Below are 22,118 nucleotides of genomic sequence, written 5' to 3' on the forward strand. Positions count from 1 at the left end.
ATTAGGTAGTTTTGAAGACATTGTTGGCATGTAATTAAATGGCCAATTGAGGTGCCTATATGTGTCATGATTGTAGGTGATATTATAACATGTTATAAGCTTGATGTTGGTTGGTTTTGAATGCCTATTTATGTCATGGTCATATGCAAATTGTTGTGTTTAATTTGGTATCAATTTTGGGTTAGAAATATGGCTTGGAAAATGACCTATTTTTGTCCACACGGGTAGAGACACAGACGTGTGTCTCAGCCGTGTGTGACACACGATCAGGTGACACGGCCGTGTGTCCCTTGTAACTTCTAATGAAAACAAGTCAGTAGCTTCACACGGCCTAGGACACGAGCCTGTGGCTTGGCTGTGTGACACAAGTCAGTATACCGTCTAGTTTCCACATTGCCTGGCACACGGGCGTGTGAGGTCATTTCGAATGGTACACGGCTTGGCACACTGGTGTGTGGTTTGGTCGTGTGACCCAAGTCAATGAGTTACACGGGCACAGACACGGGCTGAGACACAGCCTTGTGTCTCTATTTTGAATGCCCACACGGCTTGAGACACGGGCGTGTTTGTCTCACACGGCTGGCCATAAGGGTGTGTATCCCCTCCATTTTGAAAATTTTTAGTGTTTTTTTGAAAAATTTCTTAAGTACTCGATTTAGTCTCGATTTTTTAATGTCCATTTTGGTCCTCGAGGGCTCGTATTAGAGATTATATGATTATTTGCGATTGGTTTTTGATTTGAATGTGAGATGAAAATGAAATGTTTGATTGTTTGATCTGTATGTCTGGTAAATGCTCCGTAACCCTATTCTGGCATCGAATACGGGTTAGGGGTGTTACAAAGCAAAAAAAGAAAATTAATAGTAGTAATCATAAAGCTTTGAATGCGATGAAACATAAGCGGAAGAAGAAGAATAAGCAATATGAGGAATTGATTAATAATTATAGGGAGAATCCCGAGAACAAGAAAAAGGTGGAACATAAGGATAAGGATGAAGAATTTGAAGGATCTAGTTCTAAGTTTGAGGATCCATCAAAGATAGCTGAGTCTGAATCTGGTGACGGAGATGATGAGGTGGAAGAACTGGGGGACCATACTGCTGATGGGGGTTAGGAAAAGAAACCAAGAAAGAAAAATCAGTTGATGGATTGAGAATTTAAGAAGGACTCAAGTGAGATCACGTAGGATACTGTTAACAAGAAGTTCAAAGAAGTTGTAGAGGCTAGGGGAAGAAAGGGACCGGAAAGTTCGAACAGGTTGAGCAGCTCACCTTCTTGACAAAAGTTGTGAAAACTCTTGCACAAAAGCTTGAGATTCTTTTCAATGTTATTCCGCACGGTTCGATGTTAATCCTGGTCTTAGTGGACATATGCCTATAAATGTATGGAAGAAGTATGTGCAAACTATGCTCATCATATTGGACATTCTCGTTTAGTACCCAAACATTATGGTTGACGATATGATCGAGCCTGATGAGAATGAATCCCAGAATGGAGCAGATTATAATGACACAATCCACATTTGAGGAAATTTGGTGGCTTTCCTTCAAAGAATAGATAATGAGTTCTTTGAGAACTTGCAGTGTATTGATCCGCATACTTATGAATATGTTGAAAGACTAAGAGACAAGCCTATGTTTCTGGTACTCGCTCAAAATGTGCACGAGTATCTAAAGCGTAACAATGATTTGAAATCTGCTGTTAAGGTTTCACTAAGGCAAGTTGAACTCATCTAATATAAGCCTCAAGAGGTTTATGATGCTATGTGGAAACTGGTTGAGCTATCAGAAGCTGGTGGTGTAGAAAAAGATAGTGATGAGCCTGAAGTGGGAAAAAGTCGGGGTTGTTACACCAGAGCTTGTTTCTCGGAAACCCACTTTCCTTGAAAACAGCAAAGCATTAATGGATATCCTAATGACTCTCATATACAAAAACGAAAATGAATGGACCAAATCCTGTGCCATGCTTTGTGATTTTTATCACCTCGCTGTTTCTGATGGGTTTTCTTTAAGTCACGATTTGCTGTTGATGAGTCATTTGCTAGATAGTATACAACATATGGACATTTCAACACAGATACTTTTTAACCGGGCAATTGCTGAAGGACATAATTACCTTTCTGAACTGTCTTCCAGCGGGAGAGTGAAGGAATTGCGCGCACAAGGCGTCTCGCAAAGTCAATATCATGAGAAAACTCCTGAATAGGTGCCGGTCATTATATAATTTTGAACTTCAATGCTATTATATAATTGTTTCGAGGACTAACACGTGAAACAGTGGATTCTATCAGGAAAGGTCGAAACAGAGGTGTCAAATGCCTTACCATAAGCACATAAACCTCGAGCTTCTAGGGGCTGTGCATTTGACTTGTGCCATGTTACTTGAAGTGCCTAACATGGCAGGCAACACCCTCAATGCCAAAAACAAGGTGATAAGTAAGACATCTAGGCAGTTGCTCGAAGTGAGTGAGAGGCAGACATTTATGGGTCCCCCTGAAAATGTGCGGGACCATGTGATAGCTGCAACCGAAGCCCTTAGGAAGGGAGATTTCCAGAAGGCCTTTAATGTCATTAATTCTCTTGATGTTTGGAAGCTTCTTAGAAATTAAAAGATTGCTTGAAATGTTGAAAGCAAAGATCAAGGAAGAAGCTTTAAGATTTTACCGTTTAACATACTGCTCGGCCTATGAAACGCTAAGCTTGGGTCAGCTTATGAAAGTGTTTGACCTTTCGGATGCTCAGGTTCATAGCACGATTAGTAGGATGATGATAAATGAAGAACTCCATGCAAGTTGGGACTAGCCAACGCAGTGCATCATCTTCCATGAAGTCCACCATTCTAGGATGCAGGCTTTGGCATTCCAGCTGGTGGAGAAGCTTTAAGTTCTTGCTGAAAGTAACGAAAGAGTGGTAGACATGAGAATTGATGGTGGCGGACTGGATCTTCCCCTAAGGCGGCAAGATAACCAAGAATGTGCTTCTGGGACTGGTGTTGGTGGTAGGTGGCAAGACTCTTCCTTCACTCAAGGCAGGCAGGGCAGTTCTGCACGTTATGAGTATAGTGCCGGTGGGCAACCATTGGCATTAGGCCATTCTGTTGAAGCTGGTTATTCATGAGATCGATCAGGTCAGTCCCGAGGATCCGGTGGATATTCCGAAAGGAAAGGTTTAGGACTGAGAAGTTTTTAGATTTATGCTTTGGGTCGCATGGTTAGTCTTGATCGGGGAGTTAGAGTGATCATTAATTTTTGGTTTAGTTATTTGTTTCCGGTCCAGAATTTAGAAGTTTGTTGAACTTTCTTAATTTTTAATCTAGGGATTTCCTATGGCATTTTTTCTATAATGGCTTGATTTTATATGATTTATTGAATGGTTCTTTACTGCTAATATTGATTTAAACTTTTTTTCCCAACTATTATCTTAACATGTAAAAGAAACAAAATAAAAAAAAAATTTGAATTTTGCCAATCGAGTCTTAGCTCGATTTGCATGGACATAAAGTACATTATCTTCCTATTTATGAGTTGGAAAGGGGTTATAGATAGTCGTAGACATTGTGTCAAAAAGAACAGAGATGATTAGAACCTATAACGAAATTGTTCAAAAAAAATTTTTGAATTTTATTTATCTTCTTTTTTTACTCCCCAAATACTTTTTTCTCATGGAAGAGAATAAACAAGTTTCCTCCTTAATCTCTAAACATTATAATGGAAAACAAGCTCAAAAAGAAATGCAAGTTAAAGAGTAAATAAATATTAATCCAAAAATTCAACCGAAATGAAAGAATATAGGAAAAAAAATCCACATATATTGTAGAGGCTGAAAGCTTTCTTCATTTCATGTCTATGGCTGGTTAAAGTCCAAACATCATGATTTGAAGTCCCTGTTACCATCTTCAATCTTCATTAGTGCTAATTTCCGAACCCTTGACCGAATTCTCTGTTTTTGCTGCTTCTTCGGTATCTTTGTTTGTTGTAGAATCTTCGGAAGACTGCGCCACAGTTTCTGAGTCCTTGGCGACAGTTTTCAAAGCTTGTTCACTATCTTTCTTTACTGGTTCAACTTCTTGTGATGGTGGCTTTGCTTCAGAATCTTTTATTTCAGTTTTGCAAGCTTCTTCACTATCTTTCTTCAATGGTGGAACTTCTTGTGAAGCTGGGTTGGCTTCAGGAACTTCGACTTCATTTTTGGAAGCTTCTTCACTCTCTTTCTTTAAAGGTGGGGACTCTTGTGACAGTGGCTTTGCTTTGGAATTTTCGGTTTCAGTTTTTTTAGCTTCTTCACTATCTTTGCTTGATGGAGTAGCTTCTGATGCAGGCGCTGCTTCAGAGTTTGTGGCTTCTTTAGTTCCTGCAGCTTTTTCAGCATCCTCATTTGTGCCACTAGCTTCCACAGATTCTGGCTTTGCTTCTGTCTCTGAAGTTTCTTCTTCATTTTTCTTTGTCTCAATTACCACAGGTGGGAGCCGTGCATCGAGATCCTTGACTTTTGATGTCAGAGATCGCACATTTTTGGCGCCTGCTAGCCTACCAGCGGACATCTGCAGTGAAAACGAAAATATAAGAGTTTTGACTAAAAGAGAGAAGTCTGTCATTTAGATGTTAAAAGAAGGTTAAAGAAAACTGTGTGGCAACATGGCCATTAACGATTTCCATAAAGGAAAAGTGTGCAAGGTTAGGGGTTTCGGAAACAGTCTGTGATATGCAACAACCAGTTCTGCAAGAATCAAGCTCACAAGTAGATGCGCATCGACTGTCTATAAAAGTACATATTGAGAAGCAATCGACCAAGGAATTCCGCTAAATGTATGTTCATATTAGCAAGCGTTCAAATATCATATCAATCTTAATATCCTAAATCTTGCAGGCATCTCTGATGTAACTTCCATTAACAATCTTTATCTGCACATAAAGTTTCCCTGGTAATATTAACTACTTACTAACTGATATGTTCGAAACAGCGGGATAGTAAAGCTTTCTCCAAGTTCAATTGTTGTAAGTAAGAAATTTAAGTTATGTAATTCTTTAAAAGTTCATCATCATGCTGATTCATCGAATGACTTCAAAACAGTACAGAAAGATATCCAATGCTTGAATAAAATATATGTATTTATGCAAGAAATTCATAATCACATCTCAACTTACCTCTTCTATTTGATCTACCCGTTCTTTTAAAACCTCCTCAGATGCTCCCTTGTGAAAGCCTTGAAGAATATAAAGAATGTGATAATGGAGTTCTTCAGATTGATGTTCATCGATCTTACAATGGGGTACGGCTGCTTTGCATCCCACTGAAAAGAAAGGGCAGTTTATGAGCTTCATAGGACAGACGGTTATGCAGTGTCTGTCCATATCACGTCTCATGATGAAATCTGGGCACTTCTGTTCACATGGAATTATCTTGAAAGGGCAACTGGAATCGTGCTTCTCCGATTTATTAGCCGAAAATCTATCGTCACACCCTTCATTGTCACAAGTCATTACCCTAAAGCTGCAAGTTGGCATATGCAGAGAAAGTTCTTCTGCAGTCTCGAATTTCATGCTACAGTGATATTCATTCTTGACATCAACATTCTTCAGCAACGTTTGTACAATGGCTTCTCTCTTGTCAACCGGCCAAAATCCATTAATTTCCATCTGTTGAGCAAAATCATCAATTCTGTCTTCTCTCCTCTCGCTTAGCAGCAATGCTGAAACTCGACTAAACAAATTTCTCTTCGAAACTGCAAACTCGTCAATAAGAAAAGCAATGATATCGTAAGGATTGTCGTATGCTTCCGCCTCTGGACCACCTTCCAAGACAACAGATTCAGCCACATAAGTTTCAGTTCTTTGTGTAAGATACTCCACCATTTCTTTTCTTAAGTCTGCAGCTACTGAACCCGGGGACCTGAAAACACCACCGGTTGTATTGTCAACACAAGCCGTTGCTAACCCTGGGAGGAGTGCTTGAGTTATCTTGAAAAGCAGTTCTGCATCACAAAGATCACAGTGAAATGCAGGACCTGCCTCTTTTGCATCTTTGATCTTTTCAGGTACATTTTCTACATCACCTGCAGGTGGCTCTGTACTTGTAGGCGGATCAGTTGTTGTAGGTGGATCCGTAGTTGCAGGTGGATCCATAGTTGCAGGTGCATCTGTACTTGCAGGAGGACCCGTACTTGGCGATGCCTACAAAAAAATGATGTCAACTACAGCATCTATCTGGTTTGATAACAAATCTAATTGGCAACCAAAGAGCATTGCAGACTTAAAATCTTTTAAATCTAATAGCCTTTCAGCAACAAGGAAACATGTTGATAAAATTTCTACGATAAATTCAGAGATGTCGATAAATGGATTTCTCAGGAAACAACGCCGCCGATAGTCAAACTTAAAACCTCGATCTATGAACCTGTGAAATATATTCAGCTAGCTATTTGACTATTTAAGGGGTAAACAGTAATAAGATATATTTAAAACCCTACGTATGAACAATTTTTCAATTTCTTCAATCTTTGTGCTTAATTTGATAATAAACAAATTCGTTTTCTCAAAATCCAATCACCAAAACATTCAAAATAAACAATCCCAATTTTTGGGTAACAAATAAAATAAAACATAGAAAATGCAGTAGATTCTTAATCTCAAAGGGATCATAACTGGAGAATCAAATTCTAATTATCCCATTGATCAAATGTAACAGAGGAAAGAAAAGAAAAGAAAAGAAAAAGACTAAATACTCGACTCATTTCCAAATGCTGAAGAATTCAGAGATCAGACGATTTAATCCTTAAAATTGGCTTTAATTTTCTTTACCACTCTGGTTCTCTCAAAATGAGGGGAAAAAAATCTGAAAAGCTAAAGCTAAAATTATATATATCAGGAATAATTTAAACGATACCTAAGAACAAGTTGAAAACATTTTAGCACATTCTTTTGCTTAATTTGATATGAAACAAAATCTCAATTACTTCTCCAAAGATCTAAACACAAAAACTTTCAACAAAATAAATTAAAAAATAAAAACATAAAAATGTGCAATAAAAATTCTTAATCTTAAACGGATCATAAATGTAGCAACACGTAAAAGGAAGGAAGAAAGAAAGAAATACCTCCATCATCTTGAAATTCAGAGAATTCAGAGATTATAATCAAATAAAACCTCTCTCTCTCAAAAAAAGAGAAAAAGGAAAATCTGAAAAAAAGGAAGCTAAAGCTAAAACGAACAGGCCCAAATTTTTCGTTTTTATATCCATATAACAGTTTTTAACGATCCTTTTGGCTTATTCGTTTGACTGAAAACTCCGGCTTCGCCAGCCCTTACGTTTAACAAAATCGTGTTTCTTCGTGTTTAGTACGCAGACTTACCCATTTGGGCTTTTTAGAATAAAGGTGACTTAATTATTAGTAATTTTACATTTTGGTCACTTAATTTCAAATAGTTACAAATTAGTTATTGAATTATTTAAAGTTGTTATTCAAGTCACTAAATAGTTAAATTGTTAACTCACTATTCATTATAGGCAAAATTCACACAATATCTTTCAATTATTAATAAATTTACACTTTAGTCACTCAATTTAAAAAAAATGTTACTGATTTGTATTAATAAAGTAGAAATTGTCTTCCCCTTTCACTAAATTTTGCAATATCATTTCAATTAATATCTTCTTACGCTTGGACTTTTACCTTTTTTATATTTTATTTGTTTAATTAATAAAAATTGTATTATATTAAAAATAATTAGTTATTGAATTTTTATTTTTATTCTTTTATGCTTAGGTTTTTATTTTATTTTTTAAAATTATTTAATTAATAGTGAAAATTAATTTAAATTGAAATATATTTGAATTATTATTTATTAATTATGAAATTCAATTTTAGGATAATAATTATAACTTTTAAATTGATTCATAACTTATTTTGTATCATTTGAAAATGATAATAGACTTATTTTTTTTCCAAATGAAATGTATTCAAATACTAATTTGATCTACAAGTAAATGTGTACATCAAATTGCGAGTGAGTTACATAAAAATCTCCTCTCTTTTTTTAATATTTATTGAATTAGTTTGGTTTTTTGTAAAATTACGGGAATAGACCGAAATAATAAAAACAATAAAAAAATCTCATTTTTTTAAAAAATATTTATTGGATTAGCTTGGTTTTTTGTAAAATTACGAGAATATGTCAAAATAATGAAAACACTTCCAAATGGAAGCATTTTCAGCTAATTTGCAGTAAAACGCTTCTGGCTGGAAGCATTTTTCCCCAACGGTCACTCCCAACAACTATTTTCTCCAATGACTATCCCCTTAACGGAAACCAATGGCTACCCCGCTATCGGCTATAATAATTTTCTATATAAACCCTCCATTTCATTTTTTTTCAATTCAATCTCAACTATCTCTCTCTTACATTATCAAATCTCTCTCAATTCCCTCTTAATATCTCACTCAAATTTTATTTCTCTCTCAAATTTTTTTAATTAAAATTGTATTAAGATTTTCTTAAATTATTTTTTCTATTACAATTTATTTCGTGTTTTTTGAAATTAGCAATGGCACAATTTCTAATCCGTTTGGATGACAAGCACATTTCGGTCGATCAATTACAAATAGTAAGAATTTTTTTAATTATATTTAGTCTAATTTAATTTAAATATTTTCTTGTTATAATGGAATTTAATGTTTTTTTTATGTTTTTTTATATATAATCGAAAGATCAAATTTTGAAGATGTATATTCATAATCTACCCGCTCCTCCATCACCCTTAATCGAACTCTACTTGAGAGATGCGAGATTTTTGAACGTGGCCCTTATGGGTGAGGGGTGTAAATTGAACCCCACACTTGAGAGATGCGAGATTTTTGAACGTGGCCCTTATAGGTGAGGGGTGTAAATTGAACCACACACTTGTAAGCGCGTTGGTGGAGAGGTGGAGACTTGAGACGCATAAATTCCATCTTCCATGCGGCGAGTGTACTATCAATCTCGAGGACGTGCAGTGACAGCTTGAGTTACCGATGGATGGGCTGGTAGTGACTGGGTCAGTTATCGCAGCTAATTGGAGAGACATATGCAAGCAACTTTTGCGGAGGGTTCCGGAAACGATTTATAGAGCCTGAATAGATATGAATTGGTTAAGAAGAAATTTTTGTGGGCTTGATAAAGATTCGAGTGAAGTCCAAAGAGAATAACATGCTCGAGCATACATCCTTATTATTATCGGGGGTCTGCAAATGCTCAATAAGGCACGAAACCTTGTCCATTTAAGGTGGCTGCTAAAACTCGTCAACTTTAGTGAAGCAGGCGAACTCAGTTGGGGGTCAGCCGTGTTGGCGACATTGTACCGGGAGATGTATCGAGCGATGGAACCACAAAAAACTAAAATCAGTGGTTGCATGCTATTACTGCAATCATGGGTGTGGTGTTGACTGCCATTTTTATGTCTTCGAGCAGACTACCCTTATACATTCCTACTCATAACAATGAAAAATTCATTAGATAATATATTTACCATAATAAAATTATTTAAATTTTAAATTATTGTGTTAACATATTATTTCAATAAGTGGAACATGGGTTGAGTTTCGTGGGACTACCGAATGAGCTTCGAGATATATGACTTCTGTTAGACCAATGATCGGAAGCGAAGGTATGTATTTTTTAAATTTGAATTATATAATATTAGTATAGTTGACTTATAAATTAATAGTATATATAACTAAAATTTTTATTATTTTATTATTGTTTGAATGCACGCCATACTCCGATCCGACAATTCAAGAATGCATCCCATCCGAATTCTTCGTGAATCCCAACATCTGGCATGTGAAGGTGTCATTGGTAGTGTAAACTATACTGGAGATGCACGAGTAGGATAGAGTGTTGTGGTAATTTGGGTTTAGGCAATCAATTTCGCCGACACCCTAAGACATTGAAGATTTGCATCATATCGACTTATGGGAGAGAACGGATGAGCATTGGCCTACATTCCATGCTCAATATATCAATATTTGGGACAATAGGTATGAGCTTTTACCTACTCACGAGCCATTATCGCTCTGTATTTAGCCTGCGATCCAGAGTAAATGTCACGATTTAGGGTCTATGGTAAGCCATATTTGTTAGTGGAAGATGCGAAGGGTAGACAACTGCATACGAGGAAGCTACGACGGGCGCCTAAGCATCTAATATTTGGAGCAGCTGTCGAGATGGGTCCAATGTCTACACTTATGCAAGAACCGACACAATTGGCCGCACCACCCCTCGGTCAGTATAACTTGACTTATTCTGGTACTTATACTAACCCCGTCATTTTTACACAAGCACCACATATTGCACTATATTTTTTTGTTTCTACATCGGTGTCAGGTTTTATTTTTGGACTTCCATCCCTGGCATATTACACGTCGATGCCATCGATGTTTCAGACGATGACGAATTTGATGACGATGTATAGGCTGCCTATGTTTAGGGCACCGACCGAAAGCCCGATCATTTTGCCATCGGTGTATGGGACACAATATAGTTATACCCTCACGTCGATGGTGTCGCAAACACCTCCTGGATCACTATTCTACCAAGGTGGAACATCTTCGCAACCACCTGTTCCTAGAATGAAGGATACATGATGGCAACCGATAACAATCAACTACGGACAAAGGCGAAGAAGATGAGAGCCCGAGACCACAACATGTACCTGAGGAGGCCGGTATTTAGCTTGAACCAAGAAAAAATCTGGCTCGCTACCGCCGACCACCCCGATGTGGACACATTCTTACCGAAGATTGGATTGATTTATTCTTTTTTTTTTGTACTTCTCATATAAATTTTAATTATTTAGCTAAGTTATAGTTGATAAGATTATATTGATATTGTATATGAAATGTTTTTAAATAAATATAATTTTTGTAGCAAAATTGGTTGTCAACATTTCCATCCAACGTGGAGTGTTTTCCCTCTAGCACTTTCAACTCCTCACTTTTTCCCACTCACCCATTAGATATCCTGTGGTTTTCGAGATATATTTTCTGAAGATATCTAAAAGTTCAAAAATAATGCATTGAAAAAAATAATGCACTGAAAAATCTAATCGACCTCAACCTCCCGTGAAAAAGAATGATCAAAACTCAATTGCATTAAAAAATTCAAAAAATTTACAAACTAAGATTTAATCAAATAGAGTAGTTCAAGTTTCGATTATGAATCGAATTGAATTTTACAATTCGAATAATTCAAAAATACGATTGGTGTGAATATGATGCTTTTAAATTTCGAATTAAATAATTATTAATTTTACATCTCAAAAAATTATAAAAAAAACTAAAGAGTATATAAAAATAAACTTAAAAAATATATAAAAAACCCTTAAATCCTACACAACACTAAACCCTAAACCTTAATATCCATAAAACCCTAACCCTACTTAAAAAAAACAAAATCCTAACACTAAAAAAAGGAATTAAAAAGGAAATGCTTCCAGTTGGAAGCGTTTTCAGTTGACGTGACAGGAAGCGCTTCCAACTGTAAGCGTTTCTCTACCAATATGCTAAAAACGCTTCCAGCTTCGTTACTTTGGCCCAATCTCACAATTTTTCAAAAACCAGCCTAATCCAGTAATTATTTTTAAAAAAGCTAGGATTTTAAAGAAATTCACTCTCAACTCCTTTAAATAAATTATAAAAATAAGAAAAAATATTTTCAAAGTGAAGAAAATATTGATTTTGGATAGATGTATGAGTGAATGTGTTGGTCTTAACTAAGAAAAAATAAATCCCAATCCGATTCAAGGTATTTGGACAATTGATGAAATGCTAGTTTAAAAAGTGTAGTCTTACTCAAAATTAAATTGAATTCTAGTTTTATTTAATTTATAATTATTTTTATTTTTATAATATAAAAATAAATATTTTATATTTAAAATATGAAAATAACTTAAAAGGTCTATCTATTTTTTTCAAAAAAATACCATACAAAAATTATTTATTATTTTTATTTACTTGAAAAAATAATATTTTTTTAGAAATAATTTTGAAAAAAATTTAAAACTTTGTCAAATAAAATTCAAAATCTATAAAACAAAACTTAATTTTTTTAAAAAAATCTAAAAATTTAAAACAAAAAATTAATATGAAAAAATAAAAAATTAAACTAAACAAAACCGAATTATGGTGGATAATTCAGAAAATCTAAAAAACCTAAATGATATGAACGGATAGCACTCTAGCTCAAATATTGTAAAATTATTATTTAAAATGAAAAAGGATAAATTAGCTAAAATAATAAAATATCTTGTCTCGAAATTGAACAAGTCTAATAAAATTTTTTAGTTTTTAAATATATTTTAGCATATAAAAAAATATGAGATGAATTGAGATAGAAAAGAAAGCACCTTAACAAAATAATTAAAACTCAACTTGAAATGAATTATATATCAATTACCAAAAAAATTATTTAATGAATTAGATTAAATGTAATATTATTTAGCAAAGGTAAAAGATTACAGGATGAAGGACTTTTATGTAAAAAAGGCATTACAGGAGTCATATTTTGGCATAAATTTGATTCATACGGCGTTTTTGGCCCAATTTTGATGCCTTGAACTGTATCAAATTATAAATGGGATAATACGATAGTGACCATTAAAGGTTTATCAAATGTCAATATAATCTTTTCACTTTAAGGCTCCGTTTGTTTCACTGAAAATGGCTTCTAGAAAATGATTTCTGAAAAATAACTTACTTTTCTGGAAAAGCTAATATTTTCTGGTGTTTGGATGAATCTGTGTAAAATATTTTCTTTTGTTTGGCAGGTTCTTTAAAAATATTTTATAAAAGTCGTTCTCAATTAAACAAACATACATTTGAGATTTTTTTTTATTTTTTCATTGTTTAATTCAATCATAGTGGGGGCAAGGCAAAATAGAAAAACTCACATTGAGTTTAGGGATAATTAGGCTCGAACTGATGACTTTCACCATGTCAAGGCGACACTCTACCACTGAGTTATACCCCTTCCTTACCCATCAAGAAATAGAATTGTCGGATCATAAGTCAAAGGATCGAGAAACTCAACAACACCACTATTCTTGAACAACTTGGAGCCAGGCTTTCCTTTTGCACTATTACGGATACAAAAATAATGGAAAAGGTTGGATTCAATTGTCAATTGCTCCTATCAGAATTAGGATTGACTAAGGATTTGAGCCATATACACATGGTTTCATAAAACCGTACTATTCTCTCGATTTAAATCAAATAGGTTTTGCATGAAGAAAGTTTGCCTCAGCATGTTCTATTCGATATGAGTAGGAGAAGCGATATTCTTTAAAAAAATAGAGAAATTAGAACCAATTCAAGATGATATGGATCAACCCCTTCTTCTTGCACCAAAAATCTTACCATTTCCGAAAGAACTGAAGTTACATCTCTTTTCCAGTTCCATTTAAGAGTTCTTATGTGTTTCCACGACTTTTTAATACCCCCAAAATTTGATTCTTTTCTTTTCTTTTCTTAGGAACACATACAAGATTCGTCACTACAAATAGGATAATAGTAACCCCATGATTAATTACTTTATTTATGAATTTCATAGTAATAGAAATACATGTCCTACCGAAACAGAATTCATAACTTGATTCCTCTTGCCTAACGGGCAAGGATTTACCTCCGTGGAAGAGATGGTTCATTCGGATCCACATGAAAGCCCAACTCCATTGCATTGCCAGAATCCATGTTGTATATTTGAAAAAAGGTTGACCTCCTTGCTTCTCTCATGGTACAATCCTATTCCTATTGAGCCCCCTTTTTTCGTGATCCGTAGAGACAAAATGTAATGTAGGATTAGGACTGACACTAATAGTTAATCACAGAAGAAAGGACTCACTAAGTCGGGATCACTAACAAATATTAATCTAATACTAATATAATAGAATACTAATCTAATACCAATAGAATAGAAAATACTAATAGAATAGAAAGAAAGAACTATCTTTTCTTTATACTTTCCCCAGTTCCGTTGCTACCACGGGCTTTACACAATCAATCGGATCATATAGATATCCCTTTAACATAACATAGGCCGTCGAAAGGATCTTAAAGACTCACCAAAGCATGAAAGCCAGGATCTTTCAGAAAATGGATTCCTAATCGAAGAGTGCATAATCGCATGGATAAGCTCACACTAACTTGCCAATTTGGGATCCAATTCGGGATTTTCCTTGGGGGTATCAGTAAGGAATTAGAACGTAATAATATTGATTCATATAGGAGGAAAATGTTCTCATTGATTCAAATGTTGTACCTATGGGATAGGGATAGAGAAATAGGAAAATTTGAAGATTTCACATAGTACTTTTGATGGAAAAATCAATCTGATTTATTTCTTACCCCTCGCTCAATAAGAAAATGGGTCAGATTATTATTTTTTGAAGCATTATTAAGTTATATTATAAATATTTTGTTATACCTCAATTAAAATTTAATAATTTTCATAATGTCTTTTTATTATATTAAGTTTTAAATAATAATAAATTATAAGATAATATTTCATTTTTATTTAAAAATATTTTAATAAATTAAATTTATTTAATATATATTAAAGAAGTAAAACTGTCCCATGCATCATGGTAAGAAGCTAGTTAGTATGGTACCAAGTAGGAAGCAATTACATTTTCGATAAAAGAAAGAGGAAAAGAAATAACTTTAATTACAAGCTGGCATCAATTAAAACTTAGTTTTCACTTGTTCACTTTCTTCTCCCTCTCTCTCAATTCATCCCCTTCCGGATGTAATTTTTTATATTAAATTATTTTATTACAAAAATAAATGCACTAATATCAGAATTTAATTTCTTGATCCAAACGATTTTTTTTTTTTCTTTTTGGGATGGAATATCCAAACGATTTGAATGGTGGCTGAGGGAATTTGGATGGAATAAGCTTCGCCTCACAGGACTTTTTGTTGTTATTTTTTCATTCAATGGATATTTTTGACTTGCCACTTTATTGAATGAGTCATATTCACAAAAGTTAAACTATTTTATTTTTATTTGATGTTTCAACACACAAACATGCATTAACCTCCATCATAAGTAAATTTGTTTACGCTGATATTCTTTAGATTAATTTATTTACCCAAATTACTAATTAATTAATTAATAAAATATTTTATTATAAATTGAATTATATAAACATAATTTATTTATTTATTACTTTCGTATATTCTAAACAATGGGGTCCATGTGATCATAATTCAAATAAGCAATGGAGTAACTTCATTAATAGACTTAATCGCCCCATTTTATCATTGAATTTAGCGATTGCAATTGAGCCCCTTGATTTTGATTCGAATTTTATTTAGGTACTCCGTTCTCGTGCAAGAATTTTATACTTTATTAATATTTTTCAAAATCAAATTAGATATATGTCATAAATTCTTATAAAATTAATTAATCATGATTAGAAATATAATTATAAATTTTTAAAAAAATAAAAAAGAAGAAAAAAGTTTAATAAATATATCAAGCTGGGTAAGCTGAATTTTGTGTGAACCGGTCCCACTCCGACCCGAAAATCTTAATTAAAAATGAACCTGCCCCACACTGAAAAACTTCTCCCTCCAAATTAAAACTCGACAAGTTCATCCCTAACAAAAATTCTACTGTTGTAATGAAATAAATCCAATTGGACAACGGCTGAAACATCGTTAATTATCTGTCATAAGAAACATGGAAGACAAGGAAAACAGGAAAGGGATCCATTGCTATCAATTTCTAGATCTAAGAAAAAAAGAACAAATTCAAAGTGTTGAAAGGGATATGAATGAATCACAGAGGGGGATCCTTACAATAAAAAGTGCAATAACAAACATTGTAATCTGTGCAGTCCCCAACACCAGCAGGTTCCTTGGAACATTCGTGGATGCATTTCTGCAACTCACATGTGTTTGTCTCTATAACTTTATGACATGTATGTTCTGGGATCCTTGCTGCATTTCCACCTTTTATACCCATTGAAGGTCCAAACTCAGCTGTTGCAGATGACAACGAACTTATTATATCATCCCAAATTCCAACTTTTTAAAATATTAGTATTTTTAATTCCATTTTTTTTTCACTTGGAATTCGATTGTATTGGTTTTAGAAACAAAATTTTATATATTATTAATAGACAAGTGATACTAGTATAAATAAATAAGAAAAATATGCAATAGCACAAAAATAAAAAATATATATATTTTGAAATGACTTGTTGAATAGAATTTGAAGAATGAAACATAATGAAGGCTAATTTTTAGTAAAAAATCAACCAATTTCCAGTAGATTTAGATTTGAAAAGAGAGAATTTGAGCTACTTCAAATTCAAGATTTTATTTTACCAAGAATTTGGAGGCTGAATTTACCACTTGAAATCTATCATCCAAACACACAAAATTGAAAGATGAAAGGACAAACCTGAGGCAAGAGCAAGGAGGAAAAGAGAGAACAGTAAGGATATCCTCATCATGCGGTTTGGGTGAGGCAGAAATGGGATGGGAGGCTTTGGGTTATATATAAATGGGTTATTGAAATAAAGATGGTCATTGGTCAAGATTAGGTTAAAAAGAAGAAATAAATAGGATATCAATGATTAGTGAAAGGAGTTCATTCAAAGAAGGAATAAATTACTTTGCTGTTATACATGTGACAAAGCACATATTCTTTACTTTGTAAGTACTTCATACACTGATTTAATTAAGCTTCACTTCCTAAAGTTTCAAACCACTCTTCTTTTACGTTTCTCCCCTTCATTTCGTATTTTTTTTTTTAAATATTGATATTTGGTTATTCTTGTAAGTTGGAGTAGAACACAAATTTAGTTTAAGCATATTTAAGTAAATTGTGATCTATCAGTTGAGTGTTTGTGTTTCCTAAAAATAGTTTATGTTTGAATTTGTACAAAAAAAAAGATTAAAAAAAAAAGAGATTGTCAAGCAAAGTAATGGTTAGCGTTCCCTTTTGACACATAGACGATAGGGGTGTTCAAATGATCTTTTTGATTAATATTTGAATCGAACTATCATTAAGCTAATTAATAAAAAATTTAAAGCCCTTAGATGAAATGAAATTTGTTTGAAACCTATTAACTGATTAAATTAATTTTGGTTAGTTCAAGGAGTAAGTTTTTAAGTTGATACAACCCTTAAATAAGAGGATAAACACGCTTCAGCACGCTTTAACTCACGTTCTCTTACATTGATAATAATGTCAATATCAATCGAACTAAAACTCAATTGCCTAATAAACTTAAAAGTAGTATACACGTCCATTGCTAAAGTTTACCTCTAGTATTTGCTTTATTTTCATTCTAGTTTTTGCAATCAGGGTTTTCTTTGTTTTACCATTATTATATCTATTAAAAAGATCTTCCCTAAAATTTTAAAGGTGTTAATTTATTGGCAAAGAAAGCCTCAATTTCTATCGGATTTTATACATTTAACTTATATCAGTTAAAAAGGTTTTTGGGTGGGTGATTGAACTCGTTATATATCCCTAGACACGACATGCGATTCAATCTCTTTAACAGGGTAGATCTAGTAAGGAGGCCCCCTCCAATATTTTGGATACCCTTTTAATACAGTGCTTTTACTTATTATAAATGAAATTGGCCCTAATAATTTCAATCATTTATTAATCAAATTAATTTACTTTTTTCAAAACAAACATTAAGGACGAGTATTTTGAGGTTTGATTAAAAAAAAAGCTCCTGAGGTTCGAAAAACCTCACTTATTTCCTTAAGATTTTAACTGAAACATCCTTCACTTAAATTCGATGTCTCGTACGGATGGGAGGTATAACCTTAACATTTTTATATCAAAACACTTGACTTTGTTTAAGAAAATAATTATTAAAACATTTAGTAAAATCTTAGAAAATGAATAAATTCAATTTTAGTATTTAAAAATCATGTTATTAGCAATTAGAGTCAATTTGGAAGTGTTTGAGGCCCAAAACGAGTCTTGGAAGGCTTAAAACTAGCAAAACAGTACAGGAATTCTCCCCTGACACCGTTGTATCGGTACAAGTACTCAATTGTACTGATACAAGTGTTCAAAACTGTTAATTTCAACATTATGTAACACTTGTGCTGATACCTTTGAGCCTTTCTACCAATACTTCGACCCCTAAAATAAAAAAATTACCCTAAAACTCTCCCTTTTCAATCTCAAACTTCGCCATATCAAAAGCCAAGCTTTAATAACTTAAAAAATCACATTTTAGTAGTCGAAAACAAATTATGAAGCACCTCCAAACTAGATTTTTATAAAATAAATATATTTGAAAAGTAGCTAAAAGTCGATATACTTGTTCATGAAACATAGTCAAAATGAGGGCAAAAAATTTCAAAACATTCAAGATGTTAAACTAGCATATTAAACTTATATAAAACCATTCAATAACCAAAATAGAAGAATAAAAAACTAGAGCATGCATGCATACATTCAAAAGATATAACATTCGGCTCAAGGCCGATCAAAATAAGAAAAATAGAAATAGATAACATCACCTATATGACTTCTTGATGGAAAGTATAGATTCCAAATTAATATGAGCATTATTCAAATTAAAAGTGATAATTTATCATCCAATGAATACATTTTCATGGGACATGTTTCTCTCAAAGAGTATGTCCAATATGAAGGGTTGTGGCTCTTCAAATTGTATTCATTGAGTGCATATAAATAGAAGCATTATGGTGCTCACAAAATATACAATTACAATCAATCTTATTTTCAGAAGATAGAGTAAGAATTAGGGAATTCCTTGATTTTGCTAATCAAAGGAAATTCAAAACTTCGTTGTATCCTAGGAGGACCTTTGTCTTAACCCTCTAGCAACTTTGTGTTGGGGCAAATAATTCTCTTTGGAAAGCGTCATTCGTACCTCGAAGTCTACTATTTATTTCCGTACAAGTCTCCGGTTCTATCGTCTCCACTCAAATTTCCAACACTTCTCTAGTACATGTCACTAGGTACCAATTGCAAATACAAATGTTTCATACTCTTCAATGATGACAATGATATTTGCTTGTGATCCTTGATATGCATCGAACCTTGATTCAGAAGACCCAAGCGCAAAAACAATGGCGCGTTAAGTATAAAACTTAGTACGATATTACAAAATACCTTATATACTCACCTTTAAAAACTGTGGATTGGACCACGCACAATGTTTTACAAAACATTTAGAAGTAATGTAAATGAAAACTACATAACAATCCAAAAAGACAAAAGAACAGTTTAGTACCATAAATAACACGTACAAATATTTAACAGTTGAAGTATCCACTTTTATCATGTCAACATCAATTTTTTCTCAAAATAATAATTAGTTAACTTCATCCCTTAATATGCCTACACCAAATCAGGATCGCACCATGGTGCTAGGAACAGGAGCATTGAAGTGCTAGTAACAGAAATACCGAACTACAAAATAGGATACCCCTATTAGTATGTCAATCATATCCTAACTATTTAACTAAATTTCTAAAATCTTGTTACAGTATTTTTAGAACAACTAAATTTCTAAAATCTTGTTACAGTATTTTCAGAACAACCATATTAATGTTTCAAATAAGTTTACCATTTCAAAACAATATATATCCAAAATCACAACTACCATAAGACAAGACAATAGTTCCAACCATAACATTAACCAAATCAAAATTCAAGCTTTCATTAACATTTTCACCGGGAAACTTAACTTGAAAGTCATGAATAATTTTTTTTTTGCCCCTACCCAAATTGTTACCATTGTTCGACATTGTTGAACTTTTCACACATGTTCGTAACCACACTTTTATTAACACTTGAACATTAATATATAACAACACATTCAACTAATAACAATAAAATAATAAAAATCAATATTAATTTAAGATAAGCATGTTAATGAATTTCTTATATATCTTACCACACAAAAATATTCAAAAAGTGTTGAAGCAGCCTAAATCCACCTTAAATCTACTACTAGTTTTTCCTTTCCCTTACTAGCATTTCCCATTCCTCCTTCAATTTATTTCATAAACAATAAATATCCCTTAACTCATAATCACTAAATAGCCATTAATATGACTCAATAACTTAAAATAAATATGATATAAGATAAAAACTATAAAACCCAAACCTTGGTTACCTTTCTTCTTCCTTCTAATACACTTTCACTCACTAGGATTCAAAACCCTAAATACTTGGACGATGGGGATGATGAAGGTTATGACTCAATAAAGGATTCGCTAAGATAGTTTGGTAAGAAAATGATGGAAGAATGTTGAGAAAAGAGAAGAAAAGTGTGTAGAAATGGAGGAGAAATGAAGAAAAACGGCGTTGGTTTCCTTTAAATATGGTCGGCCACACGTTTGTAGAGGAGAGAAGATGTTTTCTTTTTCTTCTTTATTCTCGTTTATGACATAAAATAATGTTAAATTGGTCAACAAATCAAAATTAATTACACTTGGTAACAATGTTATTTCCTCTCTTAGAATTTGATTTAAAAGGTGTCATCATCATCTCATCACCTCAAGATATGTTCTAAATGCCTAAATTGGGAAAATTATTATTTTACCCGTAAGTCTCATATTTTTATCCGAATGGACCTGTAACAGTCCAGTCAATTAAAATTAATTTTTAAAAGCTTCTCAATGATTGAAAATAATCTTAATCCATTAGATTTCTAATTCACATCTCACAATTCTACTGAATTCCTCGATATATTAGTATACGGTTAATAAAAAATTTTGGGGGTGTTCCGTTATTTTATTAAATACTTGTTCTTCTATTTATTTTGGTCATCTTCAATCTTTATATTCAATATTAATTATAAAAAATATTATTATTAAATTAAATTTTATATTCCAATATAATCATAGGCTAAACTTCAATTAATATATATAAGCTTTTTTAAAGTTACAAGTACATTCATGCTGCAATTACAAAGAATACAAATTGATCATTATAAAACACAATTACATTTGATAAACAAAAAATTATCTAGAACTAAACTAAAATAAATCTATACAAAAGTCAAATGTGAAACCAAAATAAATATGAACTAGGAACTCATACATTACTTACATATAGTAAGGTTTGAAGTTGTCATCTTAAAGCTCTCATTGGCTATAAGTTTATTTTAAAAAAATAGTTATTAATGATTAATGTATTTTCCTTTTATCTTCTCTTTTACTTTTTATTTCTTTTATAATCATTTTTTATACAAATGCAAATTAAATATTTAAATTTTAATTATATATTAACTTTTAGTTGAATCTTTTCTTCCTTTTATTTTTATCTTTTCTTATTTTAATAATCATTTTCTTTTCCATTATAATTTTCTAAAAATGACAATTAATTAATTTCATTTAAAAATTATTTAATGAATTCATCTCAAAATTAATATATAATTGAAATAACTGTAAATTTCAAATACTTAATTTTAATTGAAGTCAATTATAATTTTTATTAAATTTTTTAACACTTCAATATAATTAAATTTTTAGTACTTTGTAATTAAAACCGAAAAGGCCAATAAATGAAATAGAATATATATAGATAAATAATAAATGGCATAATTGTCTTTTCATTTAAAATTTGTATAGTAAATAGCTCTCTGGGATCTTTTTCAAGGGTCAACTGTAAAAATAGTCATCAATTATTAGCGTGATTCTGTTTTGATCACTCATGTTTAAAAATTTCTGTTTTAGTCACTAATGTTGACAAAATTTAATGTTTTAATCGCTCATCCGTTAAATCACTAACAGTGACATTTTTATTGGCATAATAAAAAATTTAACCCTTCAATTTTTACAAATTCTATCACTTTAGTCCTAAATTTAAAAAATTCAACAAATTTATTCATTAACTTTACTCATTTTGTCAATTTAGTCTTGATTATTAAATATTAAAAAATTTAAAAAAACTTTAAAAAATAAAAATTATATAAAACTTCATTTTTCAATAAAAATACATCAAATTTTATAAAAATACATATAAAATTATAAAAATATTTATAAATAAATTAATATCTATTTTTCTGATTTTCTAACATGAAATTTATGTATTAGAATAATAAATTTATAAATAAAATGATAATATTGT

At 32.2% G+C, this 22,118-nt stretch overlaps 1 protein-coding gene, 1 long non-coding RNA gene and 1 pseudogene across 2 annotated transcripts; 1 reads left to right on the forward strand and 2 right to left on the reverse strand.

Moving 5' to 3' along the window:
- The first annotated feature begins 781 nt into the window (after positions 1-781).
- Positions 782-3,720, forward strand: LOC107921636 (eukaryotic translation initiation factor 3 subunit C-like; annotated as a pseudogene).
- A 6-nt stretch (positions 3,721-3,726) lies between these two features.
- On the reverse strand, positions 3,727-7,338 carry LOC107922348 (uncharacterized). Its single transcript, XM_016852344.2, has 3 exons — positions 7,093-7,338; positions 5,144-6,169; positions 3,727-4,539 (listed from the first exon to the last, which is right to left on the reverse strand). The coding sequence occupies exons 1-3, from the start codon at positions 7,099-7,101 to the stop codon at positions 3,895-3,897; spliced, it is 1,680 nt and encodes a 559-aa protein (XP_016707833.1). The 5' UTR covers positions 7,102-7,338; the 3' UTR covers positions 3,727-3,894.
- Positions 7,339-18,559: 11,221 nt separating this feature from the next.
- Positions 18,560-20,452, reverse strand: LOC121213673 (uncharacterized). The gene is made up of 2 exons (XR_005909093.1): positions 20,161-20,452; positions 18,560-19,078 (listed from the first exon to the last, which is right to left on the reverse strand). It is a non-coding gene; the product is annotated as an uncharacterized lncRNA (long non-coding RNA).
- Between the last annotated feature and the right edge of the window lie 1,666 nt (positions 20,453-22,118).

This window comes from Gossypium hirsutum, chromosome D01, assembly GCF_007990345.1.
Source record: "Gossypium hirsutum isolate 1008001.06 chromosome D01, Gossypium_hirsutum_v2.1, whole genome shotgun sequence".
NCBI lineage: Eukaryota > Viridiplantae > Streptophyta > Magnoliopsida > Malvales > Malvaceae > Gossypium > Gossypium hirsutum.

Excerpts from the sequence above, each read along its gene's own strand:
- LOC107922348 (XM_016852344.2), bottom strand. Across the intron at positions 4,540-5,143 it reads GGGTAGATCAAATAGAAGAG|ATGTCCGCTGGTAGGCTAGC; the intron begins GTAAGTTGAGAT and ends TTTTCACTGCAG.